Source organism: Dendrobates tinctorius, unplaced genomic scaffold (assembly GCF_039654945.1).
Source record: "Dendrobates tinctorius isolate UK_male_01 unplaced genomic scaffold, ASM3965494v1 ptg000582l, whole genome shotgun sequence".
NCBI classification, from domain to species: Eukaryota; Metazoa; Chordata; class Amphibia; order Anura; family Dendrobatidae; genus Dendrobates; species Dendrobates tinctorius.
This window is the reverse complement of record NW_027362240.1, coordinates 165,001-186,851: the sequence shown is the minus strand read 5'-3', so window position 1 is coordinate 186,851 and position 21,851 is coordinate 165,001. Positions and strand designations below refer to the sequence as shown.

Here is a 21,851-nt window from a genome sequence, read left to right as displayed (position 1 = left end):
TAAGCACGAAAAAAACTGGATTAAAAACACATGTGACATGCACAAATGTGAACAAGTCGATAGGACAATATTCACACCACCCACAGACTGAAACACAAACAAATATATGTAGCTTGGTTGCCATAAAAGGAGAGGGACCCAGACATTTTTTGCACAGGGGCCCCAAGTTGTCTCTGTCCGCCCCTGCTGGGAGATGGCAGATGCAATCAGGTTCCTGAGAAAACTGTTCCCCAAGTAACGGTAGGCTTGTGGAATGGTGAACAATAGCCATAACACTGATCTATGGAGAGTGTAGATTAGGATATGAAGTTTGGTGAAATAAGCCTTTTCTGGAGCACAAGAGCTGGGTCGTGGATAGTTTGTGAGGATGGGTCGATAGATGGCCCCATAAACTTACCTTGTCCACTATCAATAGAACGGTGTCATTTGCCTTTGCCTCCTGTCTTCTCAGATGCCAAAAACTAAATTAAAGTCGCATCCCACCATCTTCGGATGAATGGGTTCTGACAAGAGAAGCATAGTTCTTTGTACAACACTTGCAAAACCATGGTCATGGCTTCTCTCCATTCTGCTCATTTTGTCTTTAGTGAGAAACCTTTTCTTACAGGAGGGGAATATAGAGAGCTCTTCTCTTCTATGGTAATTCTCTCATGTCTGCCCTGATATACTTGTAAAGCGTCTCCCCCATTCAGAACATGAATGCTTCTTCTCTCCTTTATGACGTATTTTTATTTACCTTACTCACTTATATTGCACCATCACATTCTGCAGCTCTGTACAAACATCATTGCTGTCCCCATTGGGGCTCACAATCTAAATTCAATATCAGAATGTCTTTGGCGTGTGGGAAGAAACCCAAGAAACCTCTGGCACATGTCATTTTATGGTTATAAATCACAGTACTCCAGCATGGCAAGGCTACAATGCTAATCACTGAGCCAACCATTGAGCCACTCGAGTTTAACAAGATCTGATATCAGCATAAAACATTACATTCTGAACATGAATATGACTGTTATCTCGTGTGATTTCTCTCATGTTTACCAAGTTTACATTTAACTGTAAAACATTTCCCACATTCTGAACATGAATACGGCTTCTCTCCTGTGTGACTTCTCTGATGTGTGGTAAGATATGATTTTTTAACAAAACATTTTCCACATTCTAAACATGCAAACGGTTTTTCTCCTGTGTGATATCTCTGATGTATGACATAATTTGATTTACATATGAAACTTTTTCCACATTCTAAGCATGAATACGGCTTCTCTCCTGTGTGACTTCTCTCATGTGTGGTAAGATATGATTTACTTGCAAAACTTTTCCCACATTTTGAACATGAATACGGCTTCTCTCCTTTGTGACTTCTATCATGTGCAACAAGATCTGCTTTATTTGAGAAACTTTTTCCACATTCTGAGCATGAATATGGCTTCTCACCCGTGTGAACTCTTCCATGTCTAACAAGCACATATTTCTTTCTAAAGCATTTCCCACATTCTAAACATGCAAACGGCTTTTCTCCTGTGTGAATTTTCTGATGTATGGCATGATTAAATCTACTTGAAAAACTTTTCCCACATTCTGAACATGAATATGGCTTCTCTCCTGTGTGACTTCTATCATGTGCAACAAGATTTGCTTTATTTGAGAAACTTTTCCCACATTCTGAGCATGAATATGGTTTCTCACCCGTGTGAACACTTCCATGTCTAACAAGCATAGATTTATTTCTAAAGGATTTCCCACATTCTACACATGCAAACGGCTTTTCTCCTGTGTGAATTTTCTGATGTATGGCATGACCTTGTCTACTGTAAAAACATTTCCCACATTGAGAACATGAATACGGCTTCTCTCCTGTGTGACTTCTCTCATGTACAGCAAGATTTTGTTTACTTGTGACACTTTTCCCACATTTTGAGCATGAATATGGCTTCCTCCCTGTGTGAACTTTTTCATGTGCAACAAGAAGATAATTTTTTTTAAAACTTTTTCCACAGTCTGAACATGAATGCAACTTTTCCACGGTGTGACTTCTCTGATGTTGAACAAATATGTTAAATCTTGTAATACACTTTCCACATACTGGACATACATACGGCTTCTCTGTGTGATTTTTCTCATGTGCGACTAGATGTGATTTATGTGTAAACCGTGTTTCACATTTTGAACATGAATACGGCTTCTCTCCAATGTGGCTTCTCTCATGTGTGATAAGGTGTGATTTATCTGTAAAACATTTCCCACATTCTGAACATGAATACGGCTTCTCTCCTGTGTGACTTCTTCTGTGCGTATAAAGATCTGAGTTTTTTGAAAACTGCTTTCCACATTCCCCACATTGAAATCTTGTTCTGTCGTTCAGAGCTGTACATGTGGTGACAGTCGGTGCGTGGTCAGGAGACAGCTCCTCTGGATTATATGACCTATCTGCAATGTGTCCTGGACGTACATTGAGGGTGACGAGGTTTTCTTCTGACGAGGGATGCACAATATCTTTATCTTCCGCTTTATTATTTAGCAAAATCATGACGTTTCCTTTACAGTTCTTGTTCAGATTTTCTATTAGAAAAAAAAAAAATACATTCTATTTTTCAATCCTGTCAAACCACAAAAGCCCATATATTTATAATACCTCTATTAGTCTGGATTTACTCAGGACTTCTGCGTGCCAAAGGCAAAGTGGATTAAACATGAAAAAAGAGCTTGACTGTCACGCTGCAGCTCTGAAAGGTAAATGCAAACTCCACAAGATGGCAGCAGAGTGGAGAGAACACTGAAATACTGCTCAGAGCAGACCAGCAGCACTGCAGTGAGGCTAACACCAGGTGGCGGCAGAATAGTCAAACAAGTCAGGTCCATACCAGACAGTAGCACAGTACCAAGGGAAATACCAAACACAGAGTCAGAGGAACGCTAAAAGGTCAGTAGCGGTCAGAAGCAGAAATACCAGAAGCAAAAGACAGGAACAGGTCAGAGACAAAGCAGAGTCGGGTACCGGGGAATCCAAACACACAAGGACACAGAGATGGGACGGACATGGATGGAGAACACAGACACAAGCAATGTCAGCTAAGTGCAGCAGGACAAACCAGGGGTTCTCCAGAGTCAGCTACACAAGCTATAAGCAGGAAATATAACTGACACTGCCTGCAGGAAGCAGTGTAAAGAAATAGCCGACCAGACACCAGAGAACAAGGCAGAGAAAAGTTAACCCCTGAATGACCAGACCGGGAAAAGGAGAGACAGGAAAAACCCGGTCTGGATCATGACAATGACACCTGTTATATTTATATCGGTTTATAATTCACTACTGAATCTGGCCAAGAAACGAGAAACAAAAACGTCCTGTGTGAATCCAGTGCTATAAAGTTTTGTATAGACTCTGAGATGGATTTGTGTCGGCAGTGAGTAATTGCATTACTTACATAAACCTCCACTAAATCCTACCTGTCCTCTGCCTACACAGATTCTCTACACCAACGGGGCAGCATTTTCATAAATCAACAAATCGAATGTTCAACGGATCAAATCCTCAAATCGAGCTATGACACCCCCATCTGACCTAAGAGCAGAACAGAGATGACCCGGCACACCGAGAAGTACAGGTCCCATTAATTACAATAGGGCCCATGAATCATACAGTAACTGTACTGCCCAGTGTTCAGTTACGTTTCTCCATGCTCAATGCCACATCAGTCTGGGGATGAACATTGGAAAGACACCACGATTTAATATTATCAATGATCTAATCATTTACAAAGATATTGTGAGATGAGATAGAACAGAAATCTGAGGCTGAATTCATGGCCGCCCCATGGTTTGGAAAGCCTAATGCCTGCCCAACTAAGGCCACACATTATTAGAATGTCCTGCTCCTGACCACTGCAGCCGATCACAGAGCTTCACACCCAGGAGAAAGCAGGACATCATGGCTTCCTGGCCAGAGATCAGACTAGAGGGCTTTTTTTAAGAAAATGAAGCAAAGCCAGACATCCGTCCTAAAGGTGACTACCAAAAGACCAGCCCCAAAAGAGCCATTATGTGTAGAGTATAGGACAGTGGAGCTCTGAATGCTTCATATTCCACGGACATCAGAGGGAAGAGGTGTCTCCTTCAGTGCGGAGAAGTCAGGAGATCCTGCATCATATATTAGATGTAGAAAATAACCATGGCCTCTGTTCTCCGCTCTCATTATTAGGACCCTTCCTACAACTGACACACAAGCCCATTCCAGGAAGGATACGGCTCTTACACAAAGCCAAGTACATCTCGTGTGGCTGTGTCAGTCACAGTCCTGCAGTGAGAGCTGCAATCAGAGACAGTGTCAGATGAATGCGGTTTTTAAAAAAAATTATTTTAAACAATATTTATGCTCTTACTAAGATCTCTAAAGATCTACTAACAGCTAAATCGAATGGTCCCTGCTCCCTTCCAGTTCTCCTGGACCTCTCTGCAGCACATGACACCAGGGATCACAAGCTCCTCCTTATTAGGCTCCGCTCTACTGACCTCAGGGACATCGTTCTATCGTGGTTCTCCTCCTACCTCTCAGACCACTCCATCACTGTATCATCTGCCGGCTCTTCTTCCTCTTACTGTTGGGGTTCCTTATTGTTCAATCCTAACCCCCTCCTCATCCTGTCAGGGTTCTTCACAGTTCAGTCCAAGGTCCCCTTCCTCTTACTGTCAGATTCCTCAGTATTCAGGTCTAGGTCCTCTCCTCTTACTGTTGGGATTCCTCAGGACTCAGATCCAGGTCTCCTCTTCTTACTGTCAGGGTTCCTTAGGGCTCAGTGCTAGGCCCTGTCCTCTTACTGTTGGGGATCCTCAGTGTTCAGTCCTAACCCCATCCTCTTAATGTCAGGGGATCCACAGGGTTTAGTTCTAGACCCTCCTCCTCTTCTCTCTGTACACCACTTCTGAAGAATACGGGGGGGATTTAATGGCAGTGCCTCCTCTTCTCTCTGTACACCACTTCTGAAGAATACGGGGGGATTTAATGGCAGCTCCTCCTCTTCCCTCTGTAAACCGCTTCTGAAGAATACGGGGGGATTTATTTGTAGTTCCTCCTCTCATCTCTGTGCACCACTTCTGAAGAATACCGGGGGATTTATTGGTAGTTCCTCCTCTTCTCTCTGTGCACTGCTTCTGAAGAATACGGGGGGGATTTAATGGAAGCTCCTCCTCTTCTCTCTGTACACCGCTTCAGAAGAATACGGGGGGATTTAATGGCAGCTCCTCCTCTTCTCTCTGTACACCGCTTCAGAAGAATACGGGGGGATTTAATGGCAGCTCCTCCTCTTCTCTCTGTACACCGCTTCAGAAGAATACGGGGGGATTTAATGGCAGCTCCTCCTCTTCTCTCTGTACACCGCTTCAGAAGAATACGGGGGGATTTAGTGGCAGCTCCTCCTGTTCTCTCTGTACAGTGCTGATGCAGAATACAGGGGGATTTAATGGCAGCGCCTCCTCTTCTCTCTGTACACTGCTTCTGAAGAATACGGGGGGGGGATTTAATGGCAGCTCCTCCTTTTCTCTTTGTACACTGCTTCTGAATACGGGGGGATTTAATGGCAGCTCCTCCTCTTCTCTCTGTACACCGCTTCAGAAGAATACGGGGGGATTTAGTTGCAGCTCCTCCTCTTCTCTCTGTACACCGCTTCAGAAGAATATGGGGGGATTTAATGGCAGCTCCTCCTCTTCTCTCTGTACAGTGCTGCTGCAGAATACAGGGGGATTTAATGGCAGCGCCTCCTCTTCTCTCTGTACACTGCTTCTGAAGAATACGGGGGGGGGGGGATTTAATGGCAGCTCTTCCGCTTCTCTCTGTACACCGCTTTTGAAGAATACGGGGGTATTTAATGGAAGCTCTTCCTCTTCTCTCTGTACACCACTTCTGAAGAATATGGGGGGATTTAATGACAGCTCCTCCTCTTTGCTCCATTCACAGTTTCTGAAGAATAAGGGAGGATTTAATGGCAGCTCCTCCTCTTCTCTCTGTACACCGCTTCTGAAGAATATGGGGGGATTTTAAGGCAGCTCCTCCGCTTCTCTCTATACACTTCAGAAGAATACGGGGGGATTTAATGGCAGCTCCTCCTCTTCTCTCTGTACACCGCCTCTGAAGAATAAGGGGGGATTTAATGGAAGCTCCTCCTCTCTGTACACCGCTCCTGAAGAATATGGGGGGATTTAATGGCAGCTTCGCCGCTTCTCTCTGTGCACCGCTTCTGAAGAATATGGGGAGATTTAATGGCAGCGCCTCCTCTTCTCTCTGTACACCGCTTCTGAAGAATATGGGGGGATTTAATGGCAGCGCCTCCTCTTCTCTCTGTACACCGCTCCTGAAGAATATGGGGGGATTTAATGGCAGCTCCTCCGCTTCTCTCTGTACACTGCTTCTGAAGAATACGGGGGGGATTTAATGGCAGCTCCTCCTCTTTGCTCCATACACCGTTTCTGAAGAATACGGGGGGATTTAATGGCAGCTCCTCCTCTTCTCTCTGCACACCGCTTCTGAAGAATATGGGGGGATTTTATGGCAGGTCCTCCACTTCTCTCTATACACTTCAGAAGAATACGGGGGGATTTAATGGCAGCGCCTCCTCTTCTCTCTGTACACCGCTCCTGAAGAATATGGGGGGATTTAATGGCAGCTCCTCCGCTTCTCGCTGTACACCGCTTCTGAAGAATACGGGGGGAGTTAATGGCAGCTTCGCCGCTTCTCTCTGTGCACCGCTTCTGAAGAATATGGGGAGATTTAATGGCAGCGCCTCCTCTTTTCTCTGTACACCACTGGGGGGATTTAATGGCAGCGCCTCCTCTTCTCTGTACACCGCTCCTGAAGAATATGGGGGGATTTAATGGCAGCTCCTCCGCTTCTCTCTGTACACCGCTTCTGAAGAATAAGGGGGGATTTAATGGCAGCTCCTCCTCTTCTTTCTGTACACCGCTTCTGAAGAATATGGGGGGATTTAATGGCAGCGCCTCCTCTTCTCTCTGTACACCGCTCCTGAAGAATATGGGGGGATTTAATGTTAGCTCCTCCGCTTCTCTCTGTACACCGCTTCTGAAGAATAAGGGAGGATTTAATGGCAGCTCCTCCTCTTCTCTCTGTACACCGCTTCTGAAAAATATGGGGGGATTTAATGGAAGCTTCTCCTCTTCTCTGTACACCGCTCCTGAAGAATATGGGGGGATTTAATGGCAGCTCCTCCGCTTCTCTCTGTACACCGCTTCTGAAGAATATGGGGGGATTTAATGGCAGCGCCTCCTCTTCTCTCTGTACACCGCTCCTGAAGAATATGGGGGGATTTAATGGCAGCTCCTCCGCTTCTCTCTGTACACCGCTTCTGAAGAATAAGGGAGGATTTAATGGCAGCTTCTCCGCTTCTCTCTGTACACCGCTTCTGAAGAATACGGGGGGATTTAATGGCAGCTCCTCCTCTTCTCTCTGTACACCGCTTCTGAAGAATATGGGGGGATTTAATGGCAGCTTCTCCGCTTCTCTCTGTACACCGCTTCTGAAGAATATGGGGGGATTTAATGGCAGCTTCTCTCTGTACACCGCTTCTGAAGAATATGGGGGGATTTAATGGGAGCTCCTCCGCTTCTCTCCGTACACCGCTCCTGAAGAATACGGGGGGGATTTAATGGCAGCTCCTCCTCTTCTCTCTGTACACCACTTCTGAAGAATATGGGGGGATTTAATGGCAGCTCCTCCTCTTCTCTCTGTACACCGCTTCTGAAGAATATGGGGGGATTTAATGGCAGCTTCTCCGCTTCTCTCTGTACACCGCTTCTGAAGAATATGGGGGGATTTAATGGCAGCTTCTCTCTGTACACCGCTTCTGAAGAATATGGGGGGATTTAATGGGAGCTCCTCCGCTTCTCTCCGTACACCGCTCCTGAAGAATATGGGGGGGGTTTAATGGCAGCTTACAATCCTCCTTCAGCAAGTGTAACAGGTGACCACACAGGGTGAGCTCTTGTGGTGCCTAAGCTTTGTTACTGCTACATTTAAACTTTCTGAAGTCAGGTAGGATTTCATAAGGAGATTTAAGTTGAAGTACAAAGGTTATAAGCAGATGAATCATGTCAATTACCGGTTTAATGTTCGACCACGTGTGTTGGGCCACATGGGATGCCAGCTGGTTCAGGTTCCTTCCAGCACGTTACACGACATGGTCCTCTCTTTAGAATTGAACAGCAAGCATGATAAAGAGAGAGCACATGGCCATAGACATGCATTTTAACCCATTGGTCGGTCAGACTCTTACGCCCCTCCCCCGGGTGTTTGTAGCTAATACTCTCAAAACCTATTTCATAAATTCCAAATGAAAGGTCACAGGACAGCTGCTCTGGCACATCCGGATCCAGACGGTACCCTGTGATGCTTGGAGGTAAAACACTGCTTTGCTACCTGGCAGTTCTGTGCATCTCCCCACGCTACTGTGGTAGAATGGACTGAGATCTTGAAAGGCGTTCGGTCCGTTTCAGAGATCTCGGAAATGTAATCGGTGTGTGGCTTGTGAATAACTTCATATTCTGCTTAAATCTCCTTATGAAATTCTACCTCACTGGAAGAAGTTTAAATGAAGCACTCACACAGCATGGGCTCAACAGGTCGTCATGCTGTATGAGCCTGGATACTAGCTGGTGGGGCTTGGACCACTTACTGAGCCAGGTGTCCTGTTACAGCTACAGATGCTGAAGGAAAATTGTAAGCTGCTATTAATTCCCCCCATATTCTTCACCAAGCCCCAATCGGGCATAAGATCACTAAACTTGGTTTCCATTATCATCTCTATACAACTATACACATCGTCTCCTGTCATCACCCCTGCATTACTACAAAATACCAGGTATTGTCTGACCTCTGTCTCTAAAACCATGTCCTCCCCTCTATCTGAAACTGAATCTTTCCAAAACTACCACCCTACCTGTCCTCTCCGCTGTGCTGCACTGCCCTACAACTCCTCTTCATTTCTGTTTATCGCTCTACCCATTCTCTCAATTCTGCAACTGAATGAAGATTGCCACCATCCAAAATCCGTAGCCCACACCTTCATCTCCAGGACTTTTCTCGTGCTGCTCCAGTTTTCTGGAATGTACTACCAAATATGATCTGATAAATACCTAGCCCCCACATTTTTTTTTCCAAAATTCAATTTTCATTGAAGGATTCTATCATTTTCAATTACAAAGATGCAAAAAAAAATAAACAGGACAATATCAGCATCAATATATCATAAACATACTGTATTTTTCAGACTATAAGACACTTTTTTCCTCCAAAAATGTGTGTACATGCTGTGGATGGGAAGGTGGAAGAATGGCAGCGAAGGACGAGCATGTTACAGGTGGCAGGACCCGAATGCTGCGGCTAACCCTGTGTCCGCTGCTAAAGAGAAATGAATATTCACTGCTCCCCACGCCCATAGTCTCATCCAACTATGCCTCCCGCCCACCTCTATGCACTGAAGCTTTAATAGTGGCTGTGGAGACACGGCAGGGGAGGGGAAGTTGGCAACCAGGTCCGCTTGCCGAAACTGCATGGACCAGGGATCGTCTCACTGCATGCCCGTGGGCATAACGCTACTCAGACAACACAAGGTGAGGGTAAAACAGTGTGGCAATGCTTTATTGAACCACAAAAGAGGCAGATAACACAGTCCCAGCAAAATACCCCAAGATGGTGCACATTACAGAGTCTCACCCTTCCACTGACTTGTCAGGATAATGGCAACTGTTACTTCAGAGCTCCCAGGGTCGAATACCTCACCTGTGGCATGCACACAGAGAGGAGGTAACGACAAGCTTAGGAAGTTGATGGTTCATTCAGGTACAAGGCCAGTTGACCTAAAGGTCACAGCCTCACTTATCCAAATATCTTCATGGAGCCAGGTGACCTGCGGGTTCTGATCCTGGCTTTCCCCAAATGCATCCATGCTTCAGCGATGGTCAAAGGAGCAGATCTGTATTCTTCCAACCGGGGGGGGGAGGTCCCCTAGGTTGTTTCCTATAGAATGATAGATCCATGTCGCTTGTGATGGAGCCATGATGTATTGGCAGCAGTCGTTTAGGGTACCCTGGATACTTGAATGTCTTGGCAGAACCTCTGGCTGTCTCTCTCTGTCTCTCATAAAGGCATATCACCTCTTTTTATATTTAACAAGTGTTCTAGTGTAGGAAGATGGATCGGACCGGGGGTACTTCTCTTGCGCCGGTCCTGGAACTTGCCGGGGCTGTCACCATTGTTGCCGGCGTCCACCTGCACGCTCCCAGCATGCCTCCCTAACCCGCAAATCCTATACAAAGTCTCTTGTTCACTTGGATGAAATAAAAAGGACTTTGGAATTTTTAATACATCTGGTGAGTGGCGCATTATTTTTCTTTACACATAAGAACAGACTTGTATAATTTTTTGCTGAGCACACCGTATTGGATATGAATGCTGTTTATTCAATGCACAAGGACCGCTCATCAGAGTAATGGTGAATGAACAAATCCTCTAGTGCAGTCGGTTTGCTCTTACTTTTGGAAAAATTGTAGATATATATATATATATATATATATATATATATATACACACACACACACACATACACACACACACACTCTGGGATAAGGGATATTGGTACATTTGACTACATTTTTTTTTCCATTTCCCTCCTCTAAAACCTAGGTGCGCCTTATCATCCCGTGCGTCTTATAGTCCGAATAATGATGTGCAATAAAAGATCAAGTTATAGGAAGAAAAAGGATGGCGGGTGGGGAACACTTGAGGCCATCAGCATTCCAATTATAAGGTCACTAAAATCCAAAGAAAGCCAAAACATTGTGCAGCCAGGCACAGACCATAATCAGTAGAAAGAAGGAGCGCAACGGAAAAAAGGGTGGGTCTCATCAGTCTGGTGAAAGTTGGTAGGCATTGGTGATGAGTGAGCATGCTCGCCACTACTCGGTACTCGTCTGAGCATCTCACTGCTCAAGATGCTCGGAGCTCGCCGAGTATCTCCAGGGTTGCTCGGCGAGAGCTTGGGTCTCCACCCTGCAAGTTTGGTGCTCTTTAGAGAGCCAATGAACATGTAGGGATTGTCTGCCACACTGTCATGCTGCAGCCATGTTGGTTGAAGCATTACAGTGATTGGCTGGGTGCACAGCGTCATCAGGTACCGCCTGGCACTGCCATGCTAGTCACAGTCTACTCCGGAATCAGGTTGTGTAGGGAGAGCTGCTGCTGAGCTAGGGAGATATTTGCTTGTTTCTTAGTTAGTGTCGGTGTACCACAATATATTATACACATATCCATCTCAACTAACAGTCCTTCTGAGGACAAATCCATCTGCATAGATATCAGTGCAAGCCAGGCAGTAAGTGTATGTGGCAGACTGCAGTGCACAAAGCATTCCAGTTCTCTCTGCTGCTGCTTTTACAGATATTTCTAGACCAGGAATAATTTATTTTGGATCTTAATCGTGATTATTTGCTTAAAAAGTAATCCAGAGAACACTGTTATTCTGCTCCATTTGCTTGTTGGCACTGCAGAATACAGCCAGATCTTTTCCATATTACAGTGCTAAAAATCCATCTACATAAAACTGGGGTTTGTCCGTCACACGGATCACATATAAAAGTGCGCTCAAAATTCTGCCACTTCTGGCCTCCATTTAAATTTTGTTGCAGTGTGTTAGCGAAGTTATTGACACCAGTTTTCTGTTAAAAATAGTTACCTACAGGCCAGCTACATAAAACTGTGGTATTCTGTCACACGGATCACATATAAGTTTGCTCCAAATTCAGCCATTTGTAGTGAACGTGGAAAATATTGTGGTTGAAGCAGAAGTCCAGCGCGGGTGATATCCAGAAGAAATAACTTTTATTCCATTTTCATTAAAAGCACCCAAGTTCAAAATCCATCTTTATATCCAGAGACACAAAAACGGGTAATTCTTACCAGTGGCAGTCACAGGGTTACAGTGCCTTTACAATGAGACGCGTTCCATCGGTCGTGCCGCCTCGATCATTGTGATAAACATAAAATGGCAGAGGGCTGCTCTAGAGGCCGAGGCCCATCAGGTTCCACCCGCTGATCCTGCAGACCCCAGAGACAGATAATTACTGAGCTCAGCCTGGAATTTCTATGTACAGAGACTATGCTGAAGGCGGGAGGAAGAGAAAATGTACAAGGATTATAACTGGTCACCATTCCTAGTAATTCATAAGGTCTTGCCGAATATTCATGCCTCGTGGGCGCTGGACTTTAGCTGACACATCCACCATGTCTCTCTGTTGGCCATTTTTCTTTTTATGTATCTCTCCCTCGAAACGGAGCTTTATCACTTTCAATACCGCGGACCCCAAATGAGCGGACATCCCATTTGTGTTTCTGGAGGCAATGTTTGGAAGCTCTTATGAGTGATTTTATTCACTGCGTCAGTCAGGTGCCTCCTGATTCTGACCTTCAGGGGGCGCCGTACACCCCACATATTGCTGCTCACAAATACACAACATTGGGGTATTACAGGGGATGTAGGGGTTAATGCTGTCTTTCCAGCAGGTGCAGATATTATGCCCACACTCCTATGGACCTTTTGTACTGAGCCAGTTTTCTCTCTATTTTAACCCTTTGTCCTCACTAACACAGAGGCTGGGGGATAAGATGTCGTTCACACTAGGAGCTTTTTTAGCGATGTCACGCACTGGTTTGGGCAGGATTTAGTTCCGCTCTTTATCCTGGCTCCACATAGGGAGTCTTCTTCTGCTGATATTAGTGATTTCTTTACACTGAGGGCTGTATGCCGTGGTGAAGGTGATGTGCTCCTCACCAGACATGCGGTCATTACTTGCATTATTAAGCATAGTGTCCCGATCATCCACAAAGCTCTCAGCCCTCTGGAGCCTCCCGCTGGGAAAACCCGTTAGGGGTGTGACGTCTCGTGGTGTGACGAGACGTAACATGAATAAACCCTTAGAGTGGACCCTCTGGGTCGAGACACCAGCCCTCCCAGGGCGAGATGACCTAGTGAGGGTCACCCCCTATACAGGGAGTGTCAGGGGCAGACCATGGGGAACTAAGTGCCACAACTGCTAGAACCAGGTGGCCGGCTCGCAGAGACGCGAGTGGCTGTGTCTGGTAATATGTACAGTGTACAAGAATGTGCAAAGCATGGACACAGGAATACACATAGGTACACAGCCAGACACAGTATACAAAGAAGCACGGCAGAACATTTTTCAGAAACAGCAAGTGTGCAAGGAAGCATGGCCGGCATGGCCAAGGCAGAGAACACGCCAAGGTACAGGGCAAAGGTGCGTGCAGAGGACACGCCAAGGTAAAAGGCAAAAGGTGCATGCAGAGCACACGCCAAGGTACAAGGCAAAGGTGCGTGCAAAGAGCAAGCCAGGTAAAAGGCAAAGGTGCGTGCAAAGAGTAAGCCAGGTAAAAGGCAAAGGTGCGTGCAGAAGACACGCCAAGGTACAAGGCAAAGGTGCGTGCAAAGAGCAAGCCAGGTAAAAGGCAAAGGTGCGTACAAAGAGCAAGCCAGGTAAAAGGCAAAGGTGCGTGCAGAAGACACGCCAAGGTAAAAGGCAAAAGGTGCGTGCAAAGAGCACGACAGGTACAAAGCAAGGATGCATGCAGAGCACACACCAAGGTACAAGGCAAAAGGTGCGTGCAGAGGACACGCCAAGGTAAAAGGAAAAAAGGAGTGTGCAGAGGACACGCCAAGGTACAAGGCAAAAGGAGTGTGCAGAGGACACGCCAAGGTACAAGGCAAAGGTGCGTGCAAAGAGCAAGCGCGGTACAAGGCAAAAGGTGCATGCAGAGTACACGCCAAGGTATAAGGCAAAAGGTGTGTGCAAAGAGCAAGCCAGGTACAAGGCAAGGTACAAGGATGTGTGCAAAGCGTGGTCACAGTAGACACTGGACAGTGCAAGACAGGTACACGGGAGCACGTATGACATGAGGTGCAAGGCAGGACAAAGGGTGTGCTGGGAGGCATGTCGGGACACTAAGCAGGACGAGGACTAAGAGCTAGGACAAGGTACAAGGCAAGGTACAAGGTAGAAGCATAACGTGTGCAGACAGAGCACAGAGCAGGGTTCAAGACAGAGAGCGAGAAACAGAGCGTGTGCTGACAGAGCACAGGGCAGGGTACGAGGCAGAAAGCGAAGCATATGCTGAAGAACAGAGCCGGGTATAAGGAAAAGCAGAACGTATGCTAAAGCACAAAGCCGGATAGGAGGCAAAGAGCACAGAGTGGAGAGAAAGCACAAGGCAGAGTACGGTACAATGCACGAAGCAGAGTACAGACACAGAGCACAAGGCGGAGAGAAAGAAAGCACAAGGCAGAGTACAGTACAATGCACGAAGCAGAGTACAGACACAGAGCACAAGGCGGAGAGAAAGAAAGCACAAGGCAGAGCACGGTACAATGGACGAAGCAGAGTACAGACACAGAGCACAAGGCAGAGCACAGTACAATGCACAAAGCAGAGTACAGACAGAGCACAAGGCGGAGAGAAAGAAATCACAAGGCAGAGTATGGTACAATGCACGAAGCAAAGTACAGACACAGAGCACAAGGCGGAGAGAAAGAAATCACAAGGCAGAGTACAGTACAATGCACGAAGCAGAGTACAGACACAGAGCACAAGGCGGAGAGAAAGAAAGCACAAGGCAGAGTACAGTACAATGCACGAAGCAGAGTACAGACACAGAGCACAAGGCGGAGAGAAAGAAAGCACAAGGCAGAGTACAGTACAATGCACGAAGCAGAGTACAGACACAGAGCACAAGGCGGAGAGAAAGAAAGCACAAGGCAGAGCACGGTACAATGGACGAAGCAGAGTACAGACACAGAGCACAAGGCAGAGCACAGTACAATGCACAAAGCAGAGTACAGACAGAGCACAAGGCGGAGAGAAAGAAATCACAAGGCAGAGTACGGTACAATGCACGAAGCAAAGTACAGACACAGAGCACAAGGCGGAGAGAAAGAAAGCACAAGGCAGAGCACGGTACAATGCACGAAGCAGAGTACAGACACAGAGCACAAGGCGGAGAGAAAGAAAGCACAAGGCAGAGTACAGTACAATGCACGAAGCAGAGTACAGACACAGAGCACAAGGCGGAGAGAAAGAAAGCACAAGGCAGAGCACGGTACAATGGACGAAGCAGAGTACAGACACAGAGCACAAGGCAGAGTACAGTACAATGCACGAAGCAGAGTACAGACACAAAGCACAAGGCGGAGAGAAAGAAAGCACAAGGCAGAGCACGGTACAATGCACGAAGCAGAGTACAGACACAGAGCACAAGGCGGAGAGAAAGAAAGCACAAGGCAGAGCACGGTACAATGCACGAAGCAGAGTACAGACACAGAGCACAAGGCGGAGAGAAAGAAAGCACAAGGCAGAGTACAGTACAATGCACGAAGCAGAGTACAGACACAGAGCACAAGGCGGAGAGAAAGAAAGCACAAGGCAGAGTACAGTACAATGCACGAAGCAGAGTACAGACACAGAGCACAAGGCGGAGCACAGTACAATGCACAAAGCAGAGTACAGACAGAGCACAAGGCGGAGAGAAAGAAATCACAAGGCAGAGTACGGTACAATGCACGAAGCAAAGTACAGACACAGAGCACAAGGCGGAGAGAAAGAAATCACAAGGCAGAGTACAGTACAATGCACGAAGCAGAGTACAGACACAGAGCACAAGGCGGAGAGAAAGAAAGCACAAGGCAGAGCACGGTACAATGCACGAAGCAGAGTACAGACACAGAGCACAAGGCGGAGAGAAAGAAATCACAAGGCAGAGTATGGTACAATGCACGAAGCAAAGTACAGACACAGAGCACAAGGCGGAGAGAAAGAAATCACAAGGCAGAGTACAGTACAATGCACGAAGCAGAGTACAGACACAGAGCACAAGGCGGAGAGAAAGAAAGCACAAGGCAGAGCACGGTACAATGCACGAAGCAGAGTACAGACACAGAGCACAAGGCGGAGAGAAAGAAAGCACAAGGCAGAGTACAGTACAATGCACGAAGCAGAGTACAGACACAGAGCACAAGGCGGAGTGAAAGAAAGCACAAGGCAGAGTACAGTACAATGCACGAAGCAGAGTACAGACACAGAGCACAAGGCGGAGAGAAAGAAAGCACAAGGCAGAGCACGGTACAATGGACGAAGCAGAGTACAGACACAGAGCACAAGGCAGAGCACAGTACAATGCACAAAGCAGAGTACAGACAGAGCAAAAGGCGGAGAGAAAGAAATCACAAGGCAGAGTATGGTACAATGCACGAAGCAAAGTACAGACACAGAGCACAAGGCGGAGAGAAAGAAATCACAAGGCAAAGTACAGTACAATGCACGAAGCAGAGTACAGACACAGAGCACAAGGCTGAGAGAAAGAAAGCACAAGGCAGAGTACAGTACAATGCACGAAGCAGAGTACAGACACAGAGCACAAGGCGGAGAGAAAGAAAGCACAAGGCAGAGCACGGTACAATGCACGAAGCAGAGTACAGACACAGAGCACAAGGCGGAGAGAAAGAAAGCACAAGGCAGAGCACGGTACAATGCACGAAGCAGAGTACAGACACAGAGCACAAGGCGGAGAGAAAGAAAGCACAAGGCAGAGTACAGTACAATGCACGAAGCAGAGTACAGACACAGAGCACAAGGCGGAGAGAAAGAAAGCACAAGGCAGAGCACGGTACAATGGACGAAGCAGAGTACAGACACAGAGCACAAGGCAGAGCACAGTACAATGCACAAAGCAGAGTACAGACAGAGCACAAGGCGGAGAGAAAGAAATCACAAGGCAGAGTACGGTACAATGCACGAAGCAAAGTACAGACACAGAGCACAAGGCGGAGAGAAAGAAATCACAAGGCAGAGTACAGTACAATGCACGAAGCAGAGTACAGACACAGAGCACAAGGCGGAGAGAAAGAAAGCACAAGGCAGAGCACGGTACAATGCACGAAGCAGAGTACAGACACAGAGCACAAGGCGGAGAGAAAGAAAGCACAAGGCAGAGCACGGTACAATGCACGAAGCAGAGTACAGACACAGAGCACAAGGCGGAGAGAAAGAAAGCACAAGGCAGAGCACGGTACAATGCACGAAGCAGAGTACAGGCACAGAGCACAAGGCGGAGAGAAAGAAAGCACAAGGCAGAGTACGGTACAATGCACGAAGCAGAGTACAGACACAGAGCGAAAGGTGGAGAGAAAGAAAGCACAAGGCAGAGTACGGTACAATGCATGAAGCAGAGTACAGACACAGAGCACAAGGCGGAGAGAAAGAAAGCACAAGGCAGAGCACAGTACAATGCACGAAGCAGAGTACAGACACAGAGCACTAGGGACAGACATACAGAACAGAGCACACGAGTAAGGATGAGCAGAGCAGGGTGCAGGGTACGGACAAGTAGAGCAGGATACAGGAGTACAGATGTGCAGAGCAGGGTAACGGAGTACGGACGCGCAGGGTAGCACACAAGATATGGGCATGCATGGCAAGACACAGAAGTACAGATGTGTGGGGCAGAGTACGGACACGCAGGGTGGCGCACAAGGTATGGGCATGCAGGGCAAGACACAGAAGTACAGATGTGCGGGGCAGAGTACAGGAGTATGGACGCACAGGATAGCGCACACAGAGTATAGACGTGGGCCTGGGTCGCAGAAGCAGGAGCTTAAACAATAACTAGGCGCAGGTTCAAATACCCCACACCTTATCCGGACTGGCTGCTGGGATTTCCAGGTCAGGACATCGAAGAGCATAACGGACCTGGGAGAGGGTGTCGCCACCCGGGTCAGTACATCTGAGAACATACAGGACCTTGGAGGAGGCGTGCCTGCCCTCCAAGAGTGCCAGAGCGCATGTGTCGGTCCTGGAGCCTCCTGCAGTGTGGGGAGCACGGCAGCAGGAGTGGAGGCACGGCAAGTGGTGTTAACAGTACAGGCACAGAGCACAAGGCGGGTACAAGGACAGAGAAAAGGATACAAGACAGGGAGCGGAACGTATGCTGAGGCACAGAGCCGGGTACAGGCAGAGTAGAGAGTCGGAAAGCTCGAGCAAGAATACAAGGCAGAGTGCCAGGGACCCGAGTACAGAGAGCAACCAAGCGGAGGCCCGCCGACCCAGCAAGGAAGCAGGAATTGCACACGATAATCAGGCCCCGCCTATAGAGGAAGGCGGCCTGATATAGGGCATGAGGACTGGGACTTCCGGGTCAGGTCCTCCCGGACCAAAGAGATGGCGAAGGGCGTGCATGCGCGCCAGACATTACGATGCAGACACAAGACCCAGCGCAGAAGTGCGCGTGCGCAACAGACGGGACCCTCAGAGACGCCACAGCACCGAAAATGGTGACGTCGGGCAAGGCGTCTCCGCCCAGGGTGAGCGCAGCATAACAACCCCTATGAGCCAGCTTATCCTTCACCTCCCTTTTACTCCTGTCATAGACTTCCCTGGTGGTACAATTCCTCGTAAACCTGTAGAGTTCCCCCACAGATATGTTTTTTATTACATGTCTAATATAGGGGGAGAAGGGGTTGGCATGTGAACACATGAACAGACTCTCCCAGGCTTCCATATACAAGTTAGCGATAGATGGAGAGAACCCCGCGCCCATCGGGGCTCCGCAAACCTGCAAAAAAAAATCTTTGTTAAAGGAACAGAAGTTGTGTTTAAGGAGAAAGTCCGCAGAGGAAATCAAAAATTCTTCTATGGCCGGAGTGTAATCACTAATCCTGGAGGTGTCTTCTCAGGATTGAAATCGTCATATTAGGTGGCTGGGGCGCTATCTGGATGACTTGCTCCTGATATGGGAGGGACCCGCGGACTTGAATTTATCAAATATATGAATGATAATGAAATTAATGTGAAATTCGCCTATACAATTGGTGGCAGAAACATTAATTTTTTAGATGCTACTTTAGACCTAAATTCAGATTCAATCATCACAATCTCCCCTTTCAGGAAAAGTACCGCCACTAACTCGATATTACATGCCAAATCATGTCATCCAAGACATGTAATAAAAAACATACCTGTGGGGGAACTCTACAGGGTTAAGAGGAATTCTATGACAGGAGCAGAAGAGAGGTGAAGGATCGGCTCATAGGGGTTATCCCAGCGGGAGGCTGCAGAGGGCTGAGAGCATTGTGGATGATCAGGACACTATGCTTAATAATAAATTAATAATAAATTTTATTTTTATAGAGCCGACATATTCCGCAGCACTTTACATTTCAGAGGGGACTTGTACAGACAATAGACATTACAGCATAACAATAATCACATAGATCATAACAGATACCAAGAGGAATGAGGGCCCTGCTCGCAAGGTTACAGTCTATGAGGAAAGAGGGAGACACGAAAGGTGGGTGGTAACAGTTGCCCTGATTGTATGGACCAGCCATAATGTTAAGTGTGTAACAGTACAGACACAGAGGGCTAATGGATGCATGTATGTGTGTATGTATGTATGTGTGTGTGTGTGTGTGTGTGTGTGTGTGTGTGTGTATGTATGTGTCTATGTATGTAAGTGTATGTATGTATGTATGTATGTATGTGTGTGTGTGTGTGTGTGTGTGTGTGTATGTATGTATGTATGTAAGTGTATGTATGTATATGTATGTATGCATGCGTGTATGTATGTATGTGTGTGTGTGTGTGTGTATGTATGTATGTGTGTATATATGTGTGTATGAATGTGTGTGTGTGTGTGTGTGTGTATGTACAGTGGGGAAAAAAAGTATTTAGTCAGTCAGCAATAGTGCAAGTTCCACCACTTAAAAAGATGAGAGGCGTCTGTAATTTACATCATAGGTAGACCTCAACTATGGGAGACAAACTGAGAAAAAAAAATCCAGAAAATCACATTGTCTGTTTTTTTTTCATTTTATTTGCATATTATGGTGGAAAATAAGTATTTGGTCAGAAACAAGCAATCAAGATTTCTGGCTCTCACAGACCTGTAACTTCTTCTTTAAGAGTCTCCTCTTTCCTCCACTCATTACCTGTAGTAATGGCACCTGTTTAAACTTGTTATCAGTATAAAAAGACACCTGTGCACACCCTCAAACAGTCTGACTCCAAACTCCACTATGGTGAAGACCAAAGAGCTGTCAAAGGACACCAGAAAGAAAATTGTAGCCCTGCAGCAGGCTGGGAAGACTGAATCTGCAATAGCCAACCAGCTTGGAGTGAAGAAATCAACTGTGGGAGCAATAATTAGAAAATGGAAGACATACAAGACCACTGATAATCTCCCTCGATCTGGTGCTCCACGCAAAATCCCACCCCGTGGGGTCAGAATGATCACAAGAACGGTGAGCAAAAATCCCAGAACCACGTGGGGGGACCTAGTGAATGAACTGCAGAGAGCTGGGACCAATGTAACAAGGCCTACCATAAGTAACACACTACGCCACCATGGACTCAGATCCTGCAGTGCCAGACGTGTCCCACTGCTTAAGCCTGTACATGTTCGGGCCCGTCTGAAGTTTGCTAGAGAGCATTTGGATGATCCAGAGGAGTTTTGGGAGAATGTCCTATGGTCTGATGAAACCAAACTGGAACTGTTTGGTAGAAACACAACTTGTCGTGTTTGGAGGAAAAAGAATACTGAGTTGCATCCATCAAACACCATACCTACTGTAAAGCATGGTGGTGGAAACATCATGCTTTGGGGCTGTTTCTCTGCAAAGGGGCCAGGACGACTGATCCGGGTACATGAAAGAATGAATGGGGCCATGTATCGTGAGATTTTGAGTGCAAACCTCCTTCCATCAGCAAGGGCATTGAAGATGAAACGTGGCTGGGTCTTTCAACATGACAATGATCCAAAGCACACCGCCAGGGCAACGAAGGAGTGGCTTCGTAAGAAGCATTTCAAGGTCCTGAAGTGACCTAGCCAGTCTCCAGATCTCAACCCTATAGAAAACCTTTGGAGGGAGTTGAAAGTCTGTGTTGCCAAGCGAAAAGCCAAAAACATCACTGCTCTAGAGGAGATCTGCATGGAGGAATGGGCCAACATACCAACAACAGTGTGTGGCAACCTTGTGAAGACTTACAGAAAACGTTTGACCTCTGTCATTGCCAACAAAGGATATATCACAAAGTATTGAGATGAAATTTTGTTTCTGACCAAATACTTATTTTCCACCATAATATGCAAATAAAATGAAAAAAAAACAGACAATGTGATTTTCTGGATTTTTTTTTCTCTGTTTGTCTCCCATAGTTGAGGTCTACCTATGATGTAAATTACAGACGCCTCTCATCTTTTTAAGTGGTGGAACTTGCACTATTGCTGACTGACTAAATACTTTTTTTCCCCACTGTATGTGTGTGTGTGTGTGTGTATGTGTGTGTGTGTATATATGTGTGTGTGTATATATATGTGTGTGTATGTATGTATATACAGTGGGGCAAAAAAGTATTTAGTCAGTCAGCAATAGTGCAAGTTCCACCACTTAAAAAGATGAGAGGCGTCTGTAATTTACATCATAGGTAGACCTCAACTATGGGAGACAAACTGAGAAAAAAAAATCCAGAAAATCACATTGTCTGTTTTTTTTTCATTTTATTTGCATATTATGGTGGAAAATAAGTATTTGGTCAGAAACAAGCAATCAAGATTTCTGGCTCTCACAGACCTGTAACTTCTTCTTTAAGAGTCTCCTCTTTCCTCCACTCATTACCTGTAGTAATGGCACCTGTTTAAACTTGTTATCAGTATAAAAAGACACCTGTGCACACCCTCAAACAGTCTGACTCCAAACTCCACTATGGTGAAGACCAAAGAGCTGTCA

At 46.4% G+C, this 21,851-nt stretch overlaps 1 protein-coding gene across 1 annotated transcript in view; it reads right to left on the bottom strand.

Moving 5' to 3' along the window:
- Positions 1-703: 703 nt before the first annotated feature.
- LOC141078577 (uncharacterized) overlaps positions 704-21,851 on the bottom strand; it is a 184,657-nt gene continuing 163,509 nt past the window's right edge. The window contains exon 7 of the mRNA XM_073565204.1: positions 704-2,565. Within this exon, the coding sequence (XP_073421305.1) occupies positions 1,016-2,565 (1,550 nt within the window). The 3' untranslated portion in view covers positions 704-1,015. The remainder of the gene's footprint in view (positions 2,566-21,851) is intronic.